Source organism: Pseudophryne corroboree, chromosome 10 (assembly GCF_028390025.1).
Source record: "Pseudophryne corroboree isolate aPseCor3 chromosome 10, aPseCor3.hap2, whole genome shotgun sequence".
Taxonomy (NCBI): Eukaryota; Metazoa; Chordata; class Amphibia; order Anura; family Myobatrachidae; genus Pseudophryne; species Pseudophryne corroboree.
Window position 1 is genome coordinate 371,470,319 of NC_086453.1, and position 27,117 is coordinate 371,497,435.

Here is a 27,117-nt window from a genome sequence, read left to right on the forward strand (position 1 = left end):
ACATAGGTACTCCCAGTCTAAGCTATCATTACAGACTAGTGAACATAGGTACTCCCAGCCTACGCTATCAGTACAGACTAGTGAACATAGGTACTCCCAGCCTACGCTATCAATACAGACTAGGGAACATAGGTACTCCCAGCCTACTCTATCAGTACAGACTAGTGAACATAGGTACTCCCAGTCTATGCTATCAGTACAGACTACTGAACATAGGTACTCCCAGTCTATGCTATCAGTACAGACTACTGAACATAGGTACTCCCAGTCTAAGCTATCATTACAGACTAGTGAACATAGGTACTCCCAGCCTACGCTATCAGTACAGACTACTGAACATAGGTACTCCCAGTCTAAGCTATCATTACAGACTAGTGAACATAGGTACTCCCAGCCTACGCTATCAGTACAGACTAGTGAACATAGGTACTCCCAGCCTACGCTATCAGTACAGACTAGTGAACATAGGTACTCCCAGCCTACTCTATCAGTACAGACTACTGAACATAGGTACTCCCAGCCTACGCTATCAGTACAGACTAGTGAACATAGGTACTCCCAGTCTACGCTATAAGTGGAGACTAGTGAACACAGGTACTCCCAGACTACGCTATCAGTGTAGACTAATGAACACAGGTACTCCCAGCCTACGCTATCAGTGCAGACTACTGAACATAGGTACTCCCAGTCTAAGCTATCAGTACAAACTAGTGAACATACTGTAGGTACTCCGAGTCTATGCTATCAGTACAGACTAGTGAACATAGGTACTCCCAGTCTAAGCTATCAGTACAGACTAGTGAACATAGGTACTCCCAGTCTAAGCTATCAGTACAAACTAGTGAGCATAGTGTAGGTACTCCCAGTCTATGCTATCAGTACAGACTAGTGAACATAAGCATTACTAGACTAAGCTATCAGTGTAGACCAGGGGTGGCCAACCAGTCAGAGGCAAAGAGCCAGAAAAGATCTGTAGTCAAGGGCAAGAGCCAGTATCATGCGCGTGCCGAAAGCGCGTGTGCAAAAATGGGGGGGTGGCCTAGTTTTCACAAAGCCACACCCCATTTTGTGCGCACACCTTTCGTTATGACATTTGTAGGAGTATGACCTTGTGTCATAACTCCGTTTTTAGTCATGTTGTACAGTGCCAAATACATAATGTCCCAGTACAGTGCCACATACATATAATTGTAAAAAAATGGGTGCCTCCACACTGCCAGAAACATATGTCCCCACAGTGCCAGATATACATTTCCCCCCAGTGCCAGATATGTCCCCAAAGTGCCAGCTATGCCCCCAATTCCAGATATACATGTCCCCACACAGTGCCAGCTCTGCCCCCAATGCCAGATATACATGTCCCCACACAGTGCCAGCTCTGCCCCCAATGCCAGATATACATGTCCCCACACAGTGCCAGCTCTGCCCCCAATGCCAGATATACATGTCCCCACACAGTGCCAGCTCTGCCCCCAGTGCCAGATATACATGTCCCCACACAGTGCCAGCTCTGCCCCCAGTGCCAGATATACATGTCCCCACACAGTGCCAGCTCTGCCCCCAGTGCCAGATATACATGTCCCCACACAGTGCCAGCTCTGCTCCCAGTGCCAGATATACATGTCCCCACACAGTGCCAGCTCTACCCCAGTGCCAGATATACATTTTCCCCCAGTGACAGCTCTGCCCCCGTGCCAGATATGCCCCCAGTGCCAGATATATATGCCCCCACAGTGCCAGCTATGCTCCTAGTGCCAGATATATATGTGCCAGCTATGCCCACAATGCCAGTGACCCCACAGTGCCAGATATACATGTCTCCCCAGTGCCAGGTATACATGTCCCCACAGTGGCAGCAATGCCCCCAGTGCCAGATATAAATGCCCCCCCCCCCCCCTTTCCTGCTCACCGCGCTGCTGCTGTCTGTGAGGGGAGGAGAGCACAGCGTGCACGTCTCCTGCCCCTCACTCTCTGGCGGCTGTGTCTCTTCAATTAGGCGCCGGTCCGTGAGCCAATCAAAGCTCGTGGTCCGGCAGCCTTAGCTGCCGGTCCGCGAGCTCTGATTGGCTCACGGACCGCTGCCGGAGAGTGAGGGGCAGGAGAGGCGCACGCTGTGCTCTCCTTCTCTCACAGAGTGACAGCAGCAGCACAGTGAGCACGGGGGATGGGGGGGCCAGGGCAGCGGTGGCCAGGACCCGGCTGAGCCGCATGCGGCGGATAAAAGAGCCGCATGCGGCTCGAGAGCCGCTGGGTGGCCACCCCTGGTGTAGACTAATGAACATAAGTACTCCCAGCCTACGCTATCAGTGCAGACTAGTGAACATAAGCACCATTAGACTAAGCTATCAGTGTAGACTAGTGAGCAGAAGTACTTCTAGCCCAGGATATTCCAATTGGTTAGTGGACAACGGTACTCAAGATCTGAGAGGTCACACCGCATACCCCATAGCTAGAAACACCAAGTAAATACCCTCATCTTTACATTGCCAGTCATTAATCATTCTCCTCTACCCCTCCACTTTAGTTTGCCCTCCATCTGTCCACCCTTACCCTTTAGTAAGCTCTTACGGGCAGGGCCCTCCTCCCTCTAGCACACTCTGGGTCTGATTCTGTGTAGGTGTGGGCAGCCGTGGAAGCCTGATTACTGCCTTATGCTATTGGGAGAAGCTGTAGGGCTTATGTGGGGGTTTGTGCGCACGGAAATGTAAAGCGGCGCCGCCAAGTGATATAACACCGGCCATCGCAACTCACCATTACTCGCACCAGCCCCGTGCTAGGTGTGAGAGATCCAGCCCCATGCACACAACTCAGGATCACACAGAGCTTTTCAAACACCCCACAACACAGGGCGGATCCATCCGATCACAGCGTTGCCGCCCCAAAACGCCCTATTTCTCAGAAAGACAGATTCGTATGACTCAGATTAGGTCGGATATACACATAAATGTGTATGTGTATCTGCACACGCTCTGTGTGCAGAACTTTGCAGTTTGTGTAAGTGAACAGAGATCCGTGTGATGGAAAATAAAAACATTTTCAAAATCAAAATTTAGATTTTTAAACTTTTACACTATTATATTTTTTCTTATTTTATACATACTGCTGTGTTATATAGCATATGAAAGTACATAAAAATAGGTTTAAAATGAGACCCTGCCCAACTCTCTAACTCAATCAGGTGAGCTGCACGTGTAATTTAAAAAAGTGCTAATAGCAAATTTTTTGTAAAATTTGCAGCTTTAAAGGCATATGACTTCAAAACCAATGTACTTATCTGCCTGAGATTTGGGGGATTTCTTTCCATCGATGGCAGCATTTAGTATACAAAATTTAATTGAAATTAGAGAACGTAATGTAGAACTTTTTCAGAAATTGTGTTGATTTGATGTGGAATGACCCTAACTTACAGTAATATGTGCGTGCTGTCACTAGTAGCAGCAGGTAATAGAGTAACTCAGAGTAATGTATATGTGCTGTCACTGGGAGTAGAGGGTAATAGAGTAACTCAGAGTAATGTGTATGTGCTGTCACTGGGAGCAGAGGTTAATAGAGTAATTTAGAGTAATGTGTATGTGCTGTCACTGGGAGCAGAGGGTATTAGAGTAACTCAGAGTAATGTGTACGTGCTGTCACTGGGAGCAGCGGGTAATAGAGTAACTCGGAGTAATGTGTGCGTGCTGTCACTGGGAGCAGCGGGTAATATAGTAACTCGGAGTAATGTGTGTGTGCTGTCACTGGGAGCAGCGGGTAATAGAGTAACTCGGAGTAATGTGTGTGTGCTGTCACTGGGAGCAGCGGGTAATAGAGTAACTCGGAGTAATGTGTGCGTGCTGTCACTGGGAGCAGCGGGTAATATAGTAACTCGGAGTAATGTGTGTGTGCTGTCACTGGGAGCAGCGGGGAATACAGTCAGCGAGCAATACAGTAAAACAGAGTAATGTGTGCGTGCTGTCACTGGGAGCAGAGGGTAATAGAGTAACAGTAACGTGTGTATGCTGTCACTGGGAGCAGGGGGTAATAGAGTAACACAAAGTAATGTGTGCATGCTGAAACTGGAAGCAGCAGGTTACAGAGTAACACAGAGTAATGTGTGTGTGCTGTAACTGGGAGCAGAGGGTAATAGAGTAACACAGAGTAATGTGTGCGTGCTGGAACTTGGAGCAGCGGGTAATAGAGTAACACAGAGTAATGTGTGCATGCTGTCACTGGGTGCAGAGTGTAATAGAGTAACACAGAGTAATGTGTGCATGCACTAACTGGAAGCAGCGGGTAATAGAGTAACACAGAGTAATGTGTGCGTGCTGTCACTGGGAGCAGCGGGTAATAGAGTAACACAAAGTAATGTGTGCGTGCTGTCACTGGGTACAGAGGGTAATAGAGTAACAGTAATGTGTGTGTGCTGTAACTGGAAGCAGCGGGTAATAGAGTAACACAGAGTAATGTGTGTGTGCTGTCACTGGGAGCAGCGGGTAATAGAGTAACACAGAGTAATGTGTGCGTGCAGAGGGTAATAGAGTAACACAGAGTAATGTGTGCGTGCAGAGGGTAATAGAGTAACACAGAGTAATGTGTGCGTGCAGAGGGTAATAGAGTAACACAGAATAATGTGTGCGTGCAGAGGGTAATAGAGTAACACAGAGCAATGTGTGCATGCTGTCACTGGGAGCAGAGGGTAATAGAGTAACACAGAGTAATGTGTGCGTGCAGAGGGTAATAGAGTAACACAGAGTAACGTGTGCGTGCAGAGGGTAATAGAGTAACACAGAGTAATGTGTGTGTGCTGTAACTGGGAGCAGCGGGTAATAGAGTAACACAGAGTAACGTGTGTGTGCTGTCACTGGGAGCAGAGGGTAATAGAGTAACACAGAGTAATGTGTGCGTGCTGTCACTGGGTGCAGAGGGTAATAGAGTAACACAGAGTAATGTGTGTGCTGTCACTGGGTGCAGAGGGTAATAGAGTAACAGAGTAATGTGTGTGTGCTGTCACTGGGTGCAGATGGTAATAGAGTAACACAGAGTAATGTGTGTGTGCTGTCACTGGGTGCATAGGGTAATAGAGTAACACAGAGTAATGTGTGCGTGCTGTCACTGGGTGCAGAGGGTAATAGAGTAACACAGAGTAATGTGTGCGTGCAGAGGGTAATAGAGTAACACAGAGTAACGTGTGCGTGCAGAGGGTAATAGAGTAACACAGAGTAATGTGTGCGTGCTGTAACTGGGAGCAGCGGGTAATAGAGTAACACAGAGTAATGTGTGCGTGCTGTCACTGGGAGCAGTGGGTAATAGAGTAACACAGAGTAATGTGTGCGTGCTGTCACTGGGAGCAGCGTGTAATAAGAGTAACACAGAGTAATGTGTGCGTGCAGAGGGTAATAGAGTAACACAGAGTAACGTGTGCGTGCAGAGGGTAATAGAGTAACAGAGTAATGTGTGCATGCTGTCACTGGGAGCAGCGTGTAATAGAGTAACACAGAGTAATGTGTGCGTGCTGTAACTGGGAGCAGCGGGTAATAGAGTAACACAGAGCAATGTGTGCGTGCTGTCACTGGGAGCAGAAAATAATAGAGTAACACAGAGTAATGTGTGCGTGCTGTCACTGGGTGCAGAGGGTAATAGAGTAACACAGAGCAATGTGTGCGTGCTGTCACTGGGAGCAGAGAATAATCGAGTAACACAGAGTAATGTGTGCGTGCTGTCACTGGGAGCAGAGAATAATAGAGTAACACAGAGTAATGTGTGCGTGCTGTCACTGGGTGCAGAGGGTAATAGAGTAACACAGAGCAATGTGTGCGTGCTGTCACTGGGAGCAGAGAATAATAGAGTAACACAGAGTAATGTGTGTGTGCTGTAACTGGGAGCAGCGGGTAATAGAGTAACACAGAGTAATGTGTGCGTGCTGTCACTGGGAGCAGAGAATAATAGAGTAACACAGAGTAATGTGTGCGTGCTGTCACTGGGTGCAGAGAATAATAGAGTAACACAGAGTAATGTGTGCGTGCTGTCACTGGGAGCAGAGAATAATAGAGTAACACAGAGCAATGTGTGCGTGCTGTCACTGGGAGCAGAGAATAATAGAGTAACACAGAGTAATGTGTGTGTGCTGTAACTGGGAGCAGCGAGTAATAGAGTAACACAGAGTAATGTGTGCGTGCTGTCACTGGGAGCAGAGAATAATAGAGTAACACAGAGTAATGTGTGCGTGCTGTCACTGGGTGCAGAGAATAATAGAGTAACACAGAGTAATGTGTGCGTGCTGTCACTGGGTGCAGAGGGTAATAGAGTAACACAGAGCAATGTGTGCATGCTGTCACTGGGAGCAGAGGGTAATAGAGTAACACAGAGTAATGTGTGCGTGCAGAGGGTAATAGAGTAACACAGAGTAACGTGTGCGTGCAGAGGGTAATAGAGTAACACAGAGTAATGTGTGTGTGCTGTAACTGGGAGCAGCGGGTAATAGAGTAACACAGAGTAACGTGTGTGTGCTGTCACTGGGAGCAGAGGGTAATAGAGTAACACAGAGTAATGTGTGCGTGCTGTCACTGGGTGCAGAGGGTAATAGAGTAACACAGAGTAATGTGTGTGCTGTCACTGGGTGCAGAGGGTAATAGAGTAACAGAGTAATGTGTGTGTGCTGTCACTGGGTGCAGATGGTAATAGAGTAACACAGAGCAATGTGTGCATGCTGTCACTGGGAGCAGAGGGTAATAGAGTAACACAGAGTAATGTGTGCGTGCAGAGGGTAATAGAGTAACACAGAGTAACGTGTGCGTGCAGAGGGTAATAGAGTAACACAGAGTAATGTGTGTGTGCTGTAACTGGGAGCAGCGGGTAATAGAGTAACACAGAGTAACGTGTGTGTGCTGTCACTGGGAGCAGAGGGTAATAGAGTAACACAGAGTAATGTGTGCGTGCTGTCACTGGGTGCAGAGGGTAATAGAGTAACACAGAGTAATGTGTGTGCTGTCACTGGGTGCAGAGGGTAATAGAGTAACAGAGTAATGTGTGTGTGCTGTCACTGGGTGCAGATGGTAATAGAGTAACACAGAGTAATGTGTGTGTGCTGTCACTGGGTGCATAGGGTAATAGAGTAACACAGAGTAATGTGTGCGTGCTGTCACTGGGAGCAGAGAATAATAGAGTAACACAGAGCAATGTGTGCGTGCTGTCACTGGGAGCAGAGAATAATAGAGTAACACAGAGTAATGTGTGTGTGCTGTAACTGGGAGCAGCGAGTAATAGAGTAACACAGAGTAATGTGTGCGTGCTGTCACTGGGAGCAGAGAATAATAGAGTAACACAGAGTAATGTGTGCGTGCTGTCACTGGGTGCAGAGAATAATAGAGTAACACAGAGTAATGTGTGCGTGCTGTCACTGGGTGCAGAGGGTAATAGAGTAACACAGAGCAATGTGTGCATGCTGTCACTGGGAGCAGAGGGTAATAGAGTAACACAGAGTAATGTGTGCGTGCAGAGGGTAATAGAGTAACACAGAGTAACGTGTGCGTGCAGAGGGTAATAGAGTAACACAGAGTAATGTGTGTGTGCTGTAACTGGGAGCAGCGGGTAATAGAGTAACACAGAGTAACGTGTGTGTGCTGTCACTGGGAGCAGAGGGTAATAGAGTAACACAGAGTAATGTGTGCGTGCTGTCACTGGGTGCAGAGGGTAATAGAGTAACACAGAGTAATGTGTGTGCTGTCACTGGGTGCAGAGGGTAATAGAGTAACAGAGTAATGTGTGTGTGCTGTCACTGGGTGCAGATGGTAATAGAGTAACACAGAGCAATGTGTGCATGCTGTCACTGGGAGCAGAGGGTAATAGAGTAACACAGAGTAATGTGTGCGTGCAGAGGGTAATAGAGTAACACAGAGTAACGTGTGCGTGCAGAGGGTAATAGAGTAACACAGAGTAATGTGTGTGTGCTGTAACTGGGAGCAGCGGGTAATAGAGTAACACAGAGTAACGTGTGTGTGCTGTCACTGGGAGCAGAGGGTAATAGAGTAACACAGAGTAATGTGTGCGTGCTGTCACTGGGTGCAGAGGGTAATAGAGTAACACAGAGTAATGTGTGTGCTGTCACTGGGTGCAGAGGGTAATAGAGTAACAGAGTAATGTGTGTGTGCTGTCACTGGGTGCAGATGGTAATAGAGTAACACAGAGTAATGTGTGTGTGCTGTCACTGGGTGCATAGGGTAATAGAGTAACACAGAGTAATGTGTGCGTGCTGTCACTGGGTGCAGAGGGTAATAGAGTAACACAGAGTAATGTGTGCGTGCAGAGGGTAATAGAGTAACACAGAGTAACGTGTGCGTGCAGAGGGTAATAGAGTAACACAGAGTAATGTGTGCGTGCTGTCACTGGGAGCAGCGTGTAATAGAGTAACACAGAGTAATGTGTGCGTGCTGTAACTGGGAGCAGCGGGTAATAGAGTAACACAGAGTAATGTGTGCGTGCTGTCACTGGGAGCAGTGGGTAATAGAGTAACACAGAGTAATGTGTGCGTGCTGTCACTGGGAGCAGCGTGTAATAAGAGTAACACAGAGTAATGTGTGCGTGCAGAGGGTAATAGAGTAACACAGAGTAACGTGTGCGTGCAGAGGGTAATAGAGTAACAGAGTAATGTGTGCATGCTGTCACTGGGAGCAGCGTGTAATAGAGTAACACAGAGTAATGTGTGCGTGCTGTAACTGGGAGCAGCGGGTAATAGAGTAACACAGAGTAATGTGTGCGTGCTGTCACTGGGTGCAGAGGGTAATAGAGTAACACAGAGTAATGTGTGCGTGCTGTCACTGGGTGCAGAGGGTAATAGAGTAACACAGAGCAATGTGTGCGTGCTGTCACTGGGAGCAGAAAATAATAGAGTAACACAGAGTAATGTGTGCGTGCTGTCACTGGGTGCAGAGGGTAATAGAGTAACACAGAGCAATGTGTGCGTGCTGTCACTGGGAGCAGAGAATAATAGAGTAACACAGAGTAATGTGTGTGTGCTGTAACTGGGAGCAGCGGGTAATAGAGTAACACAGAGTAATGTGTGCGTGCTGTCACTGGGAGCAGAGAATAATAGAGTAACACAGAGTAATGTGTGCGTGCTGTCACTGGGTGCAGAGAATAATAGAGTAACACAGAGTAATGTGTGCGTGCTGTCACTGGGAGCAGAGAATAATAGAGTAACACAGAGCAATGTGTGCGTGCTGTCACTGGGAGCAGAGAATAATAGAGTAACACAGAGTAATGTGTGTGTGCTGTAACTGGGAGCAGCGAGTAATAGAGTAACACAGAGTAATGTGTGCGTGCTGTCACTGGGAGCAGAGAATAATAGAGTAACACAGAGTAATGTGTGCGTGCTGTCACTGGGTGCAGAGAATAATAGAGTAACACAGAGTAATGTGTGCGTGCTGTCACTGGGAGCAGAGAATAATAGAGTAACACAGAGTAATGTGTGCGTGCTGTCACTGGGAGCAGAGAATAATAGAGTAACACAGAGTAATGTGTGCATGCTGTCACTGGGTGCAGAGAATAATAGAGTAACACAGAGTAATGTGTGCGTGCTGTCACTGGGAGCAGAGAATAATAGAGTAACACAGAGTAATGTGTGCGTGCTGTCACTGGGAGAAGAGAATAATAGAGTAACACAGAGTAATGTGTGCGTGCTGTCACTGGGAGCAGAGAATAATAGAGTAACACAGAGTAATGTGTGCATGCTGTCACTGGGTGCAGAGGGTAATAGAGTAACACAGAGCAATGTGTGCGTGCTGTCACTGGGAGCAGAGAATAATAGAGTAACACAGAGTAATGTGTGCGTGCTGTCACTGGGAGAAGAGAATAATAGAGTAACACAGAGTAATGTGTGCGTGCTGTCACTGGGAGCAGAGGGTAATAGAGTAACACAGAGTAATGTGTACGTGCTGTCACTGGGTGCAGAGGGTAATAGAGTAACACAGAGTAATGTGTGCGTGCTGTCACTGGGAGCAGAGGGTAATAGAGTAACACACAGTAACGTGTGCGTGCAGAGGGTAATAGAGTAACACAGAGTAATGTGTACGTGCTGTCACTGGGTGCAGAGGGTAATAGAGTAACACAGAGTAATGTGTGCGTGCTGTCACTGGGAGCAGAGGGTAATAGAGTAACACACAGTAACGTGTGCGTGCAGAGGGTAATAGAGTAACACAGAGTAATGTGTACGTGCTGTCACTGGGTGCAGAGGGTAATAGAGTAACACAGAGTAATGTGTACGTGCTGTCACTGGGAGCAGAGGGTAATAGAGTAACACACAGTAACGTGTGCGTGCAGAGGGTAATAGAGTAACACAGAGTAATGTGTGCATGCAGAGGGTAATAGAGTAACAGAGTAATGTGTGCGTGCTGTCACTGGGTGCAGCGAGTTCACCTCTCTGATGACATTTACATACAACTGAGCCATTAATGGATGATTAAAGTGTGAAATACTTGATATAAAGTCATGTGTCCCAACAATAAAACTCATTAACATAATTTATGTCCCAACTAGACATTAATAATGTCACCGGATTTATTATTAACGGATTTAAAGCGCCAGAAAATACTTCTGGCAGAAATGATGGAGGAGTGTAATGAGAAAGAAACTGAGCTACAAAGAGAGAGAGAGAGAGAGAGAGAGAGAGAGAGAGAGAGAGAGAGAGAGAGAGAGAGAGAGAGGGGGGGTATAGAGAGGGAAAGAGAGATGGGGATAAGGGAGAGAAAGAGGGAGAGAGAGAAAGAGGGGGAGAGAGAGAAAGAGGGGCAGAGACAGGGAGAAAGGGAAAGTGGGAAAGAAATAGGGGTGAGAGAGAGGGGGAAAGGAAGAGGAAGAAAAAGGAAGAGAGGGAGAGAGAGGAGAAAGAAAGAAAGAAAGAAAGAAAGAAAGAAAGAAAGAAAGAAAGAGAAAGAAAGAAAGAAAGAAAGAAAGAAAGAAAGAAAGAAAGAAAAAAAGAAAGAGAAAGATGGATGGATGCCAGGGAGATAAAGATAATGAGAGAGAGAGAGAGAGAGAGAGAGAGAGAGAGAGAGAGAGAGAAGCCCATTTATCATTGTACATGTGCAGCACGTGTGGTCAGTGGGTCAGCGCATGTACAGAAGCCCCGGCAGCCCTTACAGCACATCGCAGCGACGGGCTCCGTCCCTGTAGGGGGGTACTCACGGAGCGATCGCTGCTTAAAATCTAAGCAATATGACGGCAGGCTGATCTAGCACCAGCGATAGCGATGCGCGGGCCTGCGCAGCGCTATCGCTGTGGGGGAACACACGGAGCGATCAGACTTAAAATCTAAGCAATCTAGTCAGATTGCTTAGATTTTAAGCAGCGATCGCTCCATGAGTACCCCCCTTTAGAGGAGAGAAGGGGGTGGGGGGGGGAAGGGGGGGGGGGGTCCTTCCCAAATATGTATCTGTAGAGAATGACTGGCGACCGACGTCCGGTGGCACAAAGTGCATCGGGTGTAGTATTGTATGCCAGCGGCCGGGCTCCCAGCGACCAGCATACCGACAGCGTGGCGAGCGCAAATGAGCCGCTTGCGGGCTCACTGCGCTCGCCATGCTATTTTATTTTCCCTCCAGGGGGGTCGTGGACCCCCAAGACGGAGATAAAGTGTCGGTATGCCGGCTGACGGGATTCCGGCGCCGGCATACTGTGTGCCCGGATCCCAACAGCTGGCAAACTGAAGACCACCCAGTGTATCAATAAGGCCACTGAGCTAACATCCGCTGTAGCCTGACTCACTACCTTACGCTAAAGCGAGTTTCCTTGCAAATAATCCGGGGAAATCGTGCGTGTGCAATCAAAACCCTGCGCCACCCAATCATTTTATGCTGTCCGCCGCAACTATTGTTAGTATCGGCATTTGCACCAGCCGCAAAATCCGGCAGACAGGCTTCCCTTCCCCGCATGCTACCTTTCCCTACACACATTGATCCCTTCACCGCCTCTTTTTCCCCACGCGCGCCTCCCTTCCCCACGCGCACGCGCCTCCCTTACCCCTACGCAGGACTCAGAATCTCACAGAGCTTTTGATACACACAACACCACAGTGTTTCCGTGCGATCACATGTCACCGCCCAGCTCATGCCCCAAGACGTTCTATTTCACGGACAGATCCGGCCGCGCTGCGTCTGACTTGCCGTGGCTGGAATACCCGTCTGCTATATTACGGCCATAATGAAGAAAGCATCCTCTTTTAACATAGAAACTGTGGTCTGACCTAATTATGCTGAGAGCTCGTGGGTCAAATTAAAAATAGACATAATAATGGTTAGCATAAACCTAGCTAGCCCCCGAGAGCGCTTTCTCCCCCTCCCCAAATCCTGAGCGCGCTATTCTAAGATCCCCGCACAGCGTAATCTCTGCGGCTGGAAATATACTTTGTGCTCTAATCCCATTTTTTCATTCTAGTCTTATCCGGCAACAAATCATAAAACACGAGTTGGCTCATACACAACACACAACACGTTCGTCTGATGGAGAGTTGTGTGGAAGGGTCTCTGCGCAACGTAACACTGCGTCTTGCTGCAAAGTGACACCCTGCGCAGTTACACTTACATCATGTTGTACCTGTGACCCCCCGGGACGCAGGCACACCGGGTGGTCCCAGGTGTATGGGGGCACCACCACAGGAAGCGGCTACACCCCTTAGAGATGTGCGGTTCCGTTCTCCAGGAATTCTAATCCACACAAATTATGTGAATCCGAATTCAATTCACTAGCCCTGTGCTGGGCGTCCCCCCGTATGTCAGTGTAAATGATCGATCAACTCGGAATTACCCCCTATGTCCTCCAATGCCCCCCACTAGGGTAGACTTGCAGAGATGTCTCTATATACCTAAACTGCACTGTGATATCCTTATACACAGGTCACACTGACACAGCACTGCAATACCCTTATACACAGGTCACGTCACCACAGCACAGCATACCTCTATAGCCCTGCAATATCCTTATACACAGGTCACGCCACCACAGCACTGCATAGCTCAATAGCACTGCAATATCTTTATATGCAGGTCACACCTCCACAGCACTGCATACCTCTATAGCACTGCAATATCTTTATATGCAGGTCACACCATCACAGCACTGCATACCTCTATAGCACTGCAATATCCTTATACACAGGTCATACCACCACAGCACTGCATACCTCTATAGCACTGCAATATCTTTATATGCAGGTCACACCATCACAGCACTGCATACCTCTATAGCACTGCAATAGCCTTATACACAGGTCACACCTCCACAGCACTGCATACCTCTATAGCACCGCAATATCTTTATATGCAGGTCACACCATCACAGCACTGCATACCTCTATAGCACTGCAATAGCCTTATACACAGGTCATACCACCACAGCACTGCATACCTCTATAGCACTGCAATATCTTTATATGCAGGTCACACCACCACAGCACTGCATACCTCAACAGCACTGCTATATCCTTATACACAGGTCATACCACCACAGCACTGCATACCTCTATAGCACCGCGATATCTTTATATGCAGGTCACACCACCACAGCACTGCATACCTCAATAGCACTGCAATATCCTTATACACAGGTCACACCACTGCATACCTCTAGAGCACTGCAATATCCTTATACACAGGTCACACCACCACAGCACTGCATACTTCTATAGCACTGCAATATCTTTATATGCAGGTCACACCATCACAGCACTGCATACCTCAATAGCACTGTAATATCCTTATACACAGGTCACACCTTCACAGCACTGCATACCTCTATAGCACCGCAATATCTTTATATGCAGTTCATACCTACCCAGAGCACTGCAATATCCTTATACATAGGTCACACCTTCACAGCACTGCAATATCCTGGGATCAGTATGAGAAACCGGCGGGCAAGATCCCGGGCATCAGTATACCAACAGCTGGATCCCGGCAACCAGTATGGCAGCAGTGGGGTGAGCGTTAGAAAGCCCCTTGCGGACTCGCTGTGCTGGCCACAGGTTATATTCTCCCTCTGTGGGTGTCGTGGAGACCCATAGAGAGAGAAAAGCCTGTGGCGACCAGATTCCGGCGGCAGTATTTCAGCGCTAATCGGGATTCCGGCGTCGGTATTGTGGCATCCGGGATCCCGGCTAGCGGTATTGTAACCGCATCTCTTCCTTATACATAGGTCGCACCGCCACAGCAATGCAAAATCTCTATATAACACACAGCATGGCAATGTTACTATATACAGTGTGCGGCACTGTCACTATATAATGCACAGCATGGCAATGTTACTATATACAGTGTGCTGCACTGTCACTATATAATACACAGCATGGCAATGTTACTATATACAGTGTGCGGCACTGTCACTATATAATACACAGCACGGCAATGTTACTATATACAGTGTGCTGCACTGTCACTATATACTATATACAGTGTGCGGCACTGTCACTATATAATACACAGCATGGCAATGTTACTATATACAGTGTGCTGCACTGTCACTATATAATGCACAGCATGGCAATGTTACTATATACAGTGTTCTGCACTGTCACTATATAATACACAGCATGGCAATGTTACTATATACAGTGTGCTGCACTGTCACTATATAATACACAGCATGACAATGTTACTATATACAGTGTGCTGCACTGTCACTATATAATACACAGCATGACAATGTTACTATATACAGTGTTCTGCACTGTCACTATATAATACACAGCATGGCAATGTTACTATATACAGTGTGCTACACTGTCACTATATAACACACAGCATGGCAATGTTACTATATACAGTGTGCTGCACTGTCAATATATAACGCACAGCACGGCAATGTTACTATATACAGTGTGCTGCACTGTCACTATATAACACACAGCACGGCAATGTTACTATATACAGTGTGCTGCGCTGTCACTATATAATACACAGCATGACAATGTTACTATATACAGTGTTCTACACTGTCACTATATAATACACAGCATGGCAATGTTACTATATACAGTGTGCTGCACTGTCACTGTATAATACACAGCATGGCAATGATACTATACACAGATGGCAATGTCTGTATACACAGGAGTACCAGTATATGTCACACACGTCTACACTCACACTTACTATGAAATCTGACCATAGATCATGGAATTATTTATTAATATGCTGGAACCAGCAGGGATTATTCAAGGACATACTTAATAACTGGTGTCTACTAACAGATCAGAAACCATGGCCCCCCGGAAAGACACCCCTCGTGTTTCCCCCGTCATCATCCTGTACCAGCAATCACACAGTATATACTACATTACTGATACATCTTATATCATCACTGTACAATATATACTATTATATACTATGTACTAATATCTCATCAACCAGTAACATCAACTCCTCCTGTACAGCAATCACACAGTATATACCCCATTACTGATATGTCTTATATCATCACCGTACAATATATACTAACTATTATATACTATGTACTAATATCTCATCAACCAGTAACATCAACTCCTCCTGTATAATATCATCAATGTAACACAGAATCACAGTCTATAAAGTATTTCAGTAAATATGAGTCTATGTAACCTGTACATGGGGGGGGGGGGGAGACTTACAACCCATGTAACCTGTACATAGAAGGGGGGGGGGGGGGACTTACGGCACATGTAACCTGTACATAGAAGGGGGAGAATTACGGCACATGTAACCTGTACATAGAAGGGGGGACTTATGGCACATGTAACCTGTACATAGAAGGGGGGGGACTTACTGCACATGTAACCTGTACATAGAAGGGGGGACTTACGGCACATGTAACCTGTACATAGAAGGGGGGACTTATGGCACATGTAACCTGTACATTGAAGGGGGGACTTACAGCACATGTAACCTGTACATTGAAGGGGGGGGGGGACTTACAGCACATGTAACCTGTACATAGAGGGGGGGACTTACAGCACATGTAACCTGTACATAGAAGGGGGGTGACTTACAGCACATGTAACCTGTACATAGAAGGGGGGACTTACAGCACATGTAACCTGTACATAGAAGGGGGGGACATACAGCACATGTAACCTGTACATAGAAGGGGAGGGACTTACAGCACATGTAACCTGTACAGTAGGGGGACTTACAGCACATGTAACATGTACATAGGGGGACTTACAGCACATGTAACCTGTACATAGGGGGGACTTACCTAGTAGCCAGTGCAGGGTCCACAGCACCCCCAGCCAGTGCTGCCAGGACCCCGGTGTGATCCCCATGCTGTGCCCGGGAAAGATGCGTCTGCAGCTGCCCGTTGCTCTGTGCGCGGCTGCTCTGGTGTCACCAGAAGTGGGGCAGTGGGCGGAGGAGTAAGGGGACACCTGCAGCCGGAGTGACAGCTGAGGCCACCCTCCAGTGCGGGTCACACCCGGCCGCCAGCCGCTCTCTGCAGCGATGTGTGCAGGAGGGTGAGCTCCAGGTGCGACTGTGCAGCGACAGAGCCAGGAGGGTCAGACAGCGGCAGGTGCGACTGTGCAGCGACAGAGCCAGGAGCGTCAGGTGCGACTGTGCAGCGACAGGCAGTAGAACCAGAGCGTCAGGTGCGACTGTGCAGCGACAGGCAGTAGAATCAGAGAGCGGCAGGTGCGACTGTGCAGTGACAGAGGCAGGAGGGTCAGGCGTACGATGAGCCGGGCAGAGAGTGATACTGAGTATGAGCAGCACTGAGCTTTCTGCCAGCAGTCACTGTGTGTACAGGGGCAATGACACAGAGGGGAGGGAGTCACACACAGTCAGTCACTTTATACAGTACTGTCACAGAATACTGTCCTATATCTAACGAGGCTGAAGTTAGATATCTATGTGATACTAGTTTACCAAATTGTTACTTCTTTGATGATTCACTTTTCCCTTCATGCCATGCATGCAGAGACTGCACCACAGGGGCCCTCACACACCTGCCCGGGGGCTCCCTCACACACCTGCCCGGGGGTTCCCCTTACACACCTGCCCGGGGGCTCCCCTTACACACCTGCCCGGGGGCTCCCCTTACAGACCTGCCTGGAAGCTCCTCACACACCTGCCCGGGGGTTCCCCTTACACACCTGCCCGGGGGCTCCCCTTACACACCTGCCTGGGAGCTCCCCTTACACACCTGCCCGGGGGTTCCCCTTACACACCTGCCTGGGAGCTCCTCACACTCCTGCCTGATGGGCCCCTTACACACCTGCCCGGGGGCTCCCCTTACACACCTGCCCAAGAGCTCTTCACACAGCTGCCCGGGGGCTCCCCTTACACACCTGCCGGGAGGGGGGGGGGGGGGGCTCCACCTGCCTGGGAGCTCCTCACACACCTGCCCGGGGGCTCCCCTTACACACCTGCCCAGGAGCTCTTCACACAGCTGCCCGGGGGCTCCCCTTACACACCTGCCGGGGGGAGGCTCCACCTGCCTGGGAGCTCCTCACACTCCTGCCTGAGGGGCCCCTTACACACCTGCCTGGGAGGGGGGGGGGGGGGCTCCTACCACACCTGCCTGGGAGCTCCTCACACTCCTGCCCTGGGGCTGGGACTTCACCTACTCTGACACAGGTCAGTGTAGGCATTGTCTTATGATCATTTTACTGTCATGTGTCTATGTGACTGGGTAGCCGGGTACACTGGGCGTACACTTACTACCTGTAGCGGCCCTCACCACCTAGTTCTTACCATGCCTCTCCCCCCTTACACCCTGACCGGTGATCGTCATGTCCTCCCTACACCCTCCCTGCACTCACTGATTTGATATGAGGGACTCTCCGCAGCGTTGTGGGACTACACCTTCGGGATGGACATCGATAGTAAATAGCTCAGATGTCAGCGGTTTTACCATTGGTTGCTGCCATGGACTGGTGTGGAAGCGATGGCCATTCGATCTTTGAGAAAGGCCATTAAAGGACCGAAACGCTTTATTTGGACGAGGAACAGTGAGGGGTGTATCTCGGGACAGGAGACTTTAAGCTGATATGCACAGTGCGGTGGTGCTGGGCCATTCAGCCTAGGACCCCAGCTACCTTCTTAAGCTAGCCCACCGCAGCTATGGACTATGGTGAGAGACTGTTTTCTATTTAAGGAGGACTCAAAGCACTTTTACTAAGGCACCTGGTTCCCATCTACCTCACCCCAACTTGCACTTTTGTTTTTATCGTATATTATGTACTATACCCAGTCTGGGATTGTGTTTTAATAAAATATTGAGCTTTTGGTGTATTTAAAATTTGCACGTTGGTTCTATCCTTTAGTACCAAAAAGTACTAATTAACATCTATGAATATTGTGCGCCAGGGGTCCTTTATTATCTCTTTTCTGTTTGCACCTTTTGGAGATTAGTGTTTATCTCCTTTATATCGGACCCAGGCAGCACTATTTTCAGTACTGCGCTCACCTGAAAGTACTCCATTCGCTTGTTCATTCGATGTTAAAATACAGCTGTGTGGCATCAAGACCAACCGCGCGAATCATCGCAATGGTTCATCCCAAGGTTAGTTAACAAGGCATCATCGCTGGTCACAATGGCAAAAGCCTGGCCACCACTCCCTATAACTCCCAGCCCTTTTCTTACTGCTGCCCTTTACCCTCCCTCCCATAAAGGGAGAATGTCTTAGCAATATCCAGTGTTAGTAAAAAAAATAAATGCATGAAACAATCCACCCGTCGTTAAACGCACTGTTAAATCTTTATATGTAAAAAGATAAAATGTTCCTTTACAAAAAACAACCTAGAAGACGGACAACGTAAGCAGAGGGACGTCCCCGGTGCACCTGCCACACCTGGGCTTCTCCCAAACATGGTCTGCTGCCTGGGCCTACTAGAGAACTGTCTGCCTCCGGTATCAGGGATCACATTATGTGATTACTGGTAGGTGCGGGGCATGGGGGTACCACCCGGGAAGGCACTTAGTACCCACCCCTACCATTTTCATCTACTACCATTTGCCCTAAAGCCCATGGTTTGCTTGGAGAGGAACGTGTGCTGGACCACATCACCAGGCCCCTACCCAAGTTCAACAACGGGGCCTAGAAATGCACCAGCAGCTCCCTTATATCAGCGTCACATATGCATGTTTCTTACATTCCTATAGAACATCTAGTGATGTGACAAATAATTCCCCAGACCTCCCATTCCTGTCATAGCGTATGGAAGTCCTGCTGAGAAAAACACAGGAAACAGAACTTTATTCTTGGGCAGGACGTCTTTGTCCCGCAGAACACAACAGGAACCTCCTAGGGAATTGGTCTGTCTCCACTTAGAGACGCCTTATCTCAGGGCAGCCTCCACTTCCTTCCCCTGGGCTTCCTGTCCTCACACAATCAGACGGCTTCTCCCTTCCCTTCACCCCATAAGACTCAGGAGATCAGCTGCAACCCTTAGACACAGGGGTCTATGTACTAAGCCTTGGAGACACGTACAATGGCTGGAGGTAAAGTACCAGCCAACCAGCTCCTCGCTGTCATTTTTTAAAAACACAACCTGTAACATGGCAGTTAGGAGCTGATTGGCTGGCACTTTATCTCTCTCTCTCCAAGCTTTGACCGTGCCTGGGTATATATCATACGTGTTCAGTCATGACAACGTTATACGGTATATGTATTCACAGAATACGTGTTCAGCCATAACTTCTCTTCTTTCCTAGGGCTCAGTCATTTATCAAGTTTTTCATTGCTTTTTCTTATGGCTACATTAGCTAGGTATGACAAATACAGCATATTACACATGATATGGGTACATTATCTAAGTATGACAAATACAGCATGTTACACATGATATGGGTACATTATCTAAGTATGACAAATACAGCATGTTACAGGGGATATGGCTGCATTACCTAGGTATGATAAATATGGCATGTTACATATGATATAGCTAAATTTTCTAAGTATGACAAATACAGCATGTTACAAATGGTATGGCTACATTATCTTAGTATGACAAATACAGCATGTTACACATATGGCTAGATTATCTATGTATGACAAATACAGCATGTTACAGGTGATATGGCTACATTACCTAGGTATGACAAATACGGCATGCTACAGGTGATATGGCAACATTACCTAGGTATGACAAATACAGCATGTTACACATGATATAGCTATATTACCTAGGTATGACGAATACAGCATGTTACACATGTTATGGCTACATTACGAAGTATGGCAAATACAGCATGTTACACATGCTATGGCTACATTACCTAGGTATGACAAATGCAGCATGTTACATGCAATTGCCATACCGTGGATATTGCCAAAGAGAACCATTAGATATGACAAATACAGCATGATACATGTGACATGGCTACATTACCTAGGTATGACAAATGCAGCATGTTACATGCAATTGCAATACCGTGGATATTGCCAAAGAGAAAAGGACAAAAAAAAAAAAAAACATACTAAATATCTATCATCTAGATTTTAAGTATGTAATAGGCAGCATGTCTCATTACTGCAATTTGATGAGGGTTACTCGAAAGAGAGGGACAGTCAGACTCATGTCTGGGGGACCAGCAGGTCAGGGGTGTCACTGAGACCCCCACCAGGTGTGCTGACATCACACAGTCATAGAGGGAGGAGGTTTCTTGGTGGTACCGAGAACGGTGTTTGCTTTGTGTGTGAGACACGGACAGGTACGGTAACGGTGTCACCTCTGAGAAGTGTGTGAGGGTCTTTAGCACCTCTGCTCTCACCCACCACTATGATTATTAAGTGCTAGAAGAACAGCAATTATTTTCTGCCTTTATATGTAAAACATTGGGGCAGAGGCCACACACTGGAGGAACAACAAAGGATCTGCCCTCTGTTTGTATTCATATACAGGAGTCATCAAGGGCCTAATTTAGCATGGAGAGCTGCTCGGAACGCGCAGCGGCCCACTGTGCGTGCGCACACAGCGAGATGCAACGTCATCTCACTTGTGCGAACGCCTCTGCCCGATTGACAGGCAGAGGCGTTCGCAGGGCGGGAGGGGGCGTCAACTCGCCGTTTAGGGTGCAACGCAGCAGCGTTGGGGTGACACACGGTCCAGATAATGCAGGCGTGTCCGGACCGTCTGCGTGACGTCACATGCAGCTGCTGCAACCCGACACATGGCAGAGGGCTACCCTAAACATGCGAAAGCATCGCCGCTGTGTGATTCTATCGCATGTTAACGGGGTGGGGGTGGGGCAGGACCTGGCCTGCGGGACGGACTTGCCCTGTCCTGGGCGTCCCCCCTCACGGGTGTAGTATGGTATGCTGGAGGCCGGGCTCCCGGAAACCCGACCGCCGGCATACCGACAACTGGGCGAGCGCAAATGAGCCCCTTGCAGGCACGGTGGCATGCGCCACGCTATCTATTCTCCCTCCAGGGGGGTCGTGGACCCCCAAGAGGAAGAAAAGGTGTCGGTATGCCGGGTGTAAGGATTCCGGCGCCGATATACTGTGCGCTGGGATCCCAACAGCCGGTAAACTAAATACCCCCCCCCCCCCCCCCCCCCCCGCACATCTATAATCCATGCTGAATTAGGCCCCAGGTTGTTCTGGACTGTGTTGGAGACTCATTAGCACCGTGTCTGTATACAACAGGGCTGGGGACTACACATCCCAGCATACCATACTACATAAAACTTCTTTGGATACAACTGAAACCACTGCACAGAGCAGAGCTATGCCGTCTCCAAGGGCGACGCTTATGAACCCTGGGCACAGAATGTAATGCTTTTAGAGTGGAAACTCAGACAGAAGCAAGAAGTATAAAAATACATTTAGTAAGAGCTGCAGGAGAACTTGGAAAAATCCATTATGTTCAAATTATCAAACCGCGTTCCAGGTTTTTCCTCTTATTTTATTTGTGCCTTTAGGAACTCATTACTGAAATACAAAGGGGGGATTAATCACACCTTCTAAAGAGGACAACTTCAGCTGTCCAGATTCTCGCTGTCACTTATCTAGTTCATTCTACAAAATGATAGCTCAAATCTGATTGGTTCCCTATAGACAACACCTCCGCTTGAACTCTTTTGCGTGCTACAAATGTGACACCTGTCACACTTGTCCTCTTACTTCTCTCTCAATTGATTTGAATTTGTTCCGAGTCCACTGTTGACACAAGAGCTTTCCTCCGGCACACAGGACGCGTTTCACTCTCCAAACAGTTGTGAGTAATATGAGACTCAGAGCACAGAACAGTGGCTGGAAGAATGAGCCAAGCTTTTATATGTACAGGTAGTGAGGAAGGCCGATCTCTCGTCACGGTGGTTCTCTGCCCTGTCAAAGGTTTTACTGACAGCTGCCTTATGGCTGGATGCTTATGGAGGTAATTCAGCTGCTTAACAAAATCACAGCAATCTCTTTTCTCCCTCACACCTTGCGGAAGAGACACTTCTGTGGCATTACACACGGGCAGTGCTTTTCAGCATTGCCTATATAGCATCTAGGCAGATATGCTTCAATTCTCCCTACCGCATGTCATAGCTCATAATTGGTAGGACAGTCCCGATTATTGGACCCCATAAACACAATGAGGCCTAGCAGGAGGGCTACAGGTGAGTGTGGGTGGTAACTCAGAAGGTAAGTGTGGTATACATGGGGAAACAAATGAGTATTTACCTCTGGAGTTTGCATAATATCACCAGATACCTTGTACTTGTCCCCAAGACCCCCAATAGAATCGAGCGCAACAAGGATCCTGTCCAGGGCAAGAATCACAGATATACAGATGGGTCCACAGTTATCTTGGCTAGTTTGCTGCACCTAGACACACCATGGTTTATTAGCATAAACCATTAATCTATTGTTCTCAACTGCAATACAATACAGAGAACAATACATCAGGGGATTAAATCATTACAGCAGGGGAGACTGGCCAGTCTCAATTAATCCTATTAAAGGTCAAGATAAACATGGACCCTACCTGCTGTGCATACCAGTTTATCCTGTTCCCGTTCTCTTAAATTGGAGGCGCCTTTATGCCAAAGCCGAAAGATCTTCCTAGCGAGACGCCCACCGTGGCGCTAATCCGTCTCGGAACGTATTTAGACGCACCATGGAAACTTGCAACAGCCCTATATGTGCAGTTTCTGCATCTGAAGTGGACCTCCGGCGTGAGGGGTTCTGCATCATTAGACACAGCCGATGTCCGCAAAATGCCCGCATCTGGAACGCCCAATCAGAGCATCTCTGTATCTAGCATTCTGTACAGGAAAGCAGTTTGCGCCAGCTCCGTGAGAAAGAGAGGATGCGCTTATAGAGGGGGATCATTACATCAGCAATTTAAAAAAAAGAAGCAGCAGCAAAACGGACCAGTTTCTGAGTTGGGCCTACATGCTTTAGATTGCTGCCTATTGCATCACTAGGAATTAGTGACATCACTGAGGCGGGATCTAGGGTTGCATGTTCCGCCATCGTTCAGTGACGCCCGAAGAACAGATGTGAGCAATTGTGAAAACTGGTGCACAAGGCCAGTACAGAACTGGGGGCTTGGGTCTTTGAAACCTCTCCAAGAGAAGAATGGCCCAGTTTCAGTTTTGAATCCCAAGATAGAAAATAAAAAGGCAACGTGCGATTGGCTGTCATTGATCACATGGGTTTCATACAGTCACTTGTGAATCCATATTCATATGTTTCCCAAATATTTTGGTAGGACAGCACACAGTACAACGTGGGATTTATTAATCCTCTATACGGAACGTCCATTATTATTACATTTCCCGAAACGTCTAAAGCAGAGAGTCTTCACACAGGGTCCACAGAAAAACCCATGAACACAATAACCCAATTTCCTCTGCCTAAATACTTGCTCATTATATTTGGGTGGGCAGCCATGCATGAACAGAGCGAGGGGCCTGGGAGGGAAAAGTTGAGGCTCTCCGCAGAAGCAGAAGTTGCCTCTGAGGAAGATGTAAGGACGTCTCCTTGAAAGAAGTTCATGGAAAACGTCACATTGTGTACACAGGACACATTATTATATCTTCAGCTCATCGCAGAAATTCTACTAAAATAATTAGAGGAAATTAAAAATAACATCTTACTAGAAGATCTCTACACAGGGGTTAAAGGTTTTTTTCTTTTTATACAAGCCTAGATTTAAAGGGGCATTATAAGGGAATATAATTATAACACTACACTTTCTAAAAAAAATATGTCATCCCATGCATGAGAGAAATAATGCTTTTACTAGGAACCAGTGACATCACTGAGTGTGCAGCCTAGCTAGTCACTAGGAGCCAATGATATCACTCAGAATGCAGCCTATCCAGTCACTAGGAATTACAGACATCACTGAGAGTGCAGCCTATCCAGTCACTAGTGACATCACTGAGAGTGCAGCCTATCCAGTCACTAGGAACTAGTGACATCACTGAGAGTGCAGCCTATCCAGTCACTAGGAACTAGTGACATCACTGAGAGCGTAGCCTATCCAGTCACTAGGAACCAGTGACATCACTGAGAGTGCAGCTTATCCAGTCACTAGGAACCAGTGACATCACTGAGAGCGCAGCCTATCCAGTCACTAGGAGCCAGTGACATCACTGATTATGCAGCCTATCCAGTCACTAGGAGCCAGCGACATCACTGAGAGCCCAGCCTATCCAGTCACTAGAAGCCAGTGACATCACTGAGAGTGCAGCCTATCCAGTCACTAGGAATTAGAGACATCACTGAGTGTGCAGCCTATCCAGTCACTAGGAACTAGTGACATCACTGAGAGTGCAGCCTATCCAGTCATTAGGAACTAGTGACATCACTGAGAGTGCAGCCTATCCAGTCACTAGGAACTAGTGACATCACTGAGAGTGCAGCCTATCCAGTCACTAGGAACTAGTGACATCACTGAGAGTGCAGCCTATCCAGTCACTAGGAACTAGTGACAGCAATGGTCCATAGTGAATTGACTACATTATCATGAATCTCCTGGCAGGACAAGGCAATAAGGAGGTCAAAGTGAGGTTAGAGAGATGCTCACAGGCATGTTCATCAACCCCAGCAACAATGATGTAACGCAGTATACAAACATCGTCTCCACTGGTTGTGCCAGGGCTGCACCCATGTATCGGTCTTCTTTGTGCTGCCAGTTCCCAGGCTAGGAACATGAGGTGGTGTCCTCTAATTCTTCTCTAATGTTACAGGACACTGACACTGTACAGCTATATACCCTCACTGCAGATACCCGCACTGACACTGCACAGTAATACACCCCACTGACAAACACTGCACAGCAATACACCCAGCACTGACAGACACTGCACAGCAATACACCCCCACTGCAGATACCTGCACTGACAGACACTGCACCCCCCCCCCCCCCCCCCCACTGCAGATAGATACACTTACTGACAGGAAATGCACAACAATACACTCCCACTGCAGATACATACCAGCACTGACACTGCACAGCAATACACCCCCACTGCAGAGAGATACCCACACTGACTGGCACTGCACAACAATATACTCCCACTGCAGATACATACCCGCACTGACACTGCACAACAGTACACCCCCACTGCAGATAGATACCCTCACTGACAGACACTGCACAGCAATACACCCCCCACTGCAGATACTTGCACTGACAGACACTGCAAAGAAATACATCCCCCACTGCAGATAGATACCCTTACTGACTGACACTGCACATAAATACAACCCCCCACTGCAGATAGATACCCTCACTGACTGACACTGCACAGCAATACACCTTCACTGCATAGATACCCTCACTGACTGACACTGCACAGCAATACACCCCCACTGCAGATAGATCCCTCACTGACTGACACTGCACAGAAATACATCCCCACTGCAGATAGATACACTCACTGACAGGCAATGCACAACAATACACTACCACTGCAGATAGATACCCTCACAGACTGTCACTGCACAGAAATACATCTCCACTGCAGATAAGACACCCTCACTGACTGACACTGTACAGAAATACATTCCCACTACTGCAGATACCCGCACTGACCGACACTGCACATACAGCCCCACTGCAGATAGATACTCTCACTGACTGGCACTGCACAGAAATACATCCCCACTGACTGACAATGCACACAGAAATACATCCCCACCACTGCAGATAGATACCCTCACTGACTGACACTGCACAGAAATACATCCCCACCACTGCAGATACCCGCACTGACAGACACTGCACAGCAGTGCACCCCCCCACTGCAGATAGATACACTCACTGACAGGAAATGCACAACAATACACTCCCACTGCAGATACATACCAGCACTGACACTGCACAGCAATACACCCCCACTGCAGAGAGATACCCTCACTGACTGACACTGCACAGCAATATACCCCCATTGCAGATAGATACCCACACTCTCTGGCACTGCACAACAATATACTCCCACTGCAGATACATACCCGCACTGACACTGCACAACAGTACACCCCCCACTGCAGATAGATAACCTCACTGACAGACACTGCACAGCAATACACCCCGCACTGCAGATACTTGCACTGACAGACACTGCAAAGAAATACATCCCCCACTGCAAATAGATACCCTTACTGACTGACACTGCACATAAATACACCCCCCCCCCCCCACTGCAGATAGATACCCTCACTGACTGACACTGCACAGCAATACACCCTCACTGCATAGATACCCTCACTGACTGACACTGCACAAAAATACATCCCCACTGCAGATAGATCCCTCACTGACTGACACTGCACAGCAATACACCCTCACTGCATAGATACCCTCACTGCCTGACACTGCACAGAAATACATCCCCACTGCAGATAGATCCCTCACTGACTGACACTGCACAGCAATACACCCTCACTGCATAGATACCCTCACTGCCTGACACTGCACAGCAATACACCCCCACTGCAGATAGATACATTCACTGACACTGCACAGAAATACATCCCCACTGCAGATAGATACCCGTACTGACAGACACTGCACTGCAATACACCCCCGCTGCAGATAGATACACTCACTGACACTGCACAGAAATACATCCCCCACTACAGAGAGATATCCTCACTGACAGGCATTGCACAACAATACACCCCCCCCCCCCACTGCAGATAGATACCCTCACTGACAGACACTGCACAGC

At 47.9% G+C, this 27,117-nt stretch overlaps 1 protein-coding gene across 1 annotated transcript in view; it reads right to left on the reverse strand.

Moving 5' to 3' along the window:
* The window catches only part of ESAM (endothelial cell adhesion molecule), a 144,736-nt gene extending 127,242 nt beyond the window's left edge, over positions 1-17,494 (reverse strand). The window contains exon 1 of the mRNA XM_063943738.1: positions 16,198-17,494. Within this exon, the coding sequence (XP_063799808.1) occupies positions 16,198-16,264 (67 nt within the window). The 5' untranslated portion in view covers positions 16,265-17,494. The remainder of the gene's footprint in view (positions 1-16,197) is intronic.
* Between the last annotated feature and the right edge of the window lie 9,623 nt (positions 17,495-27,117).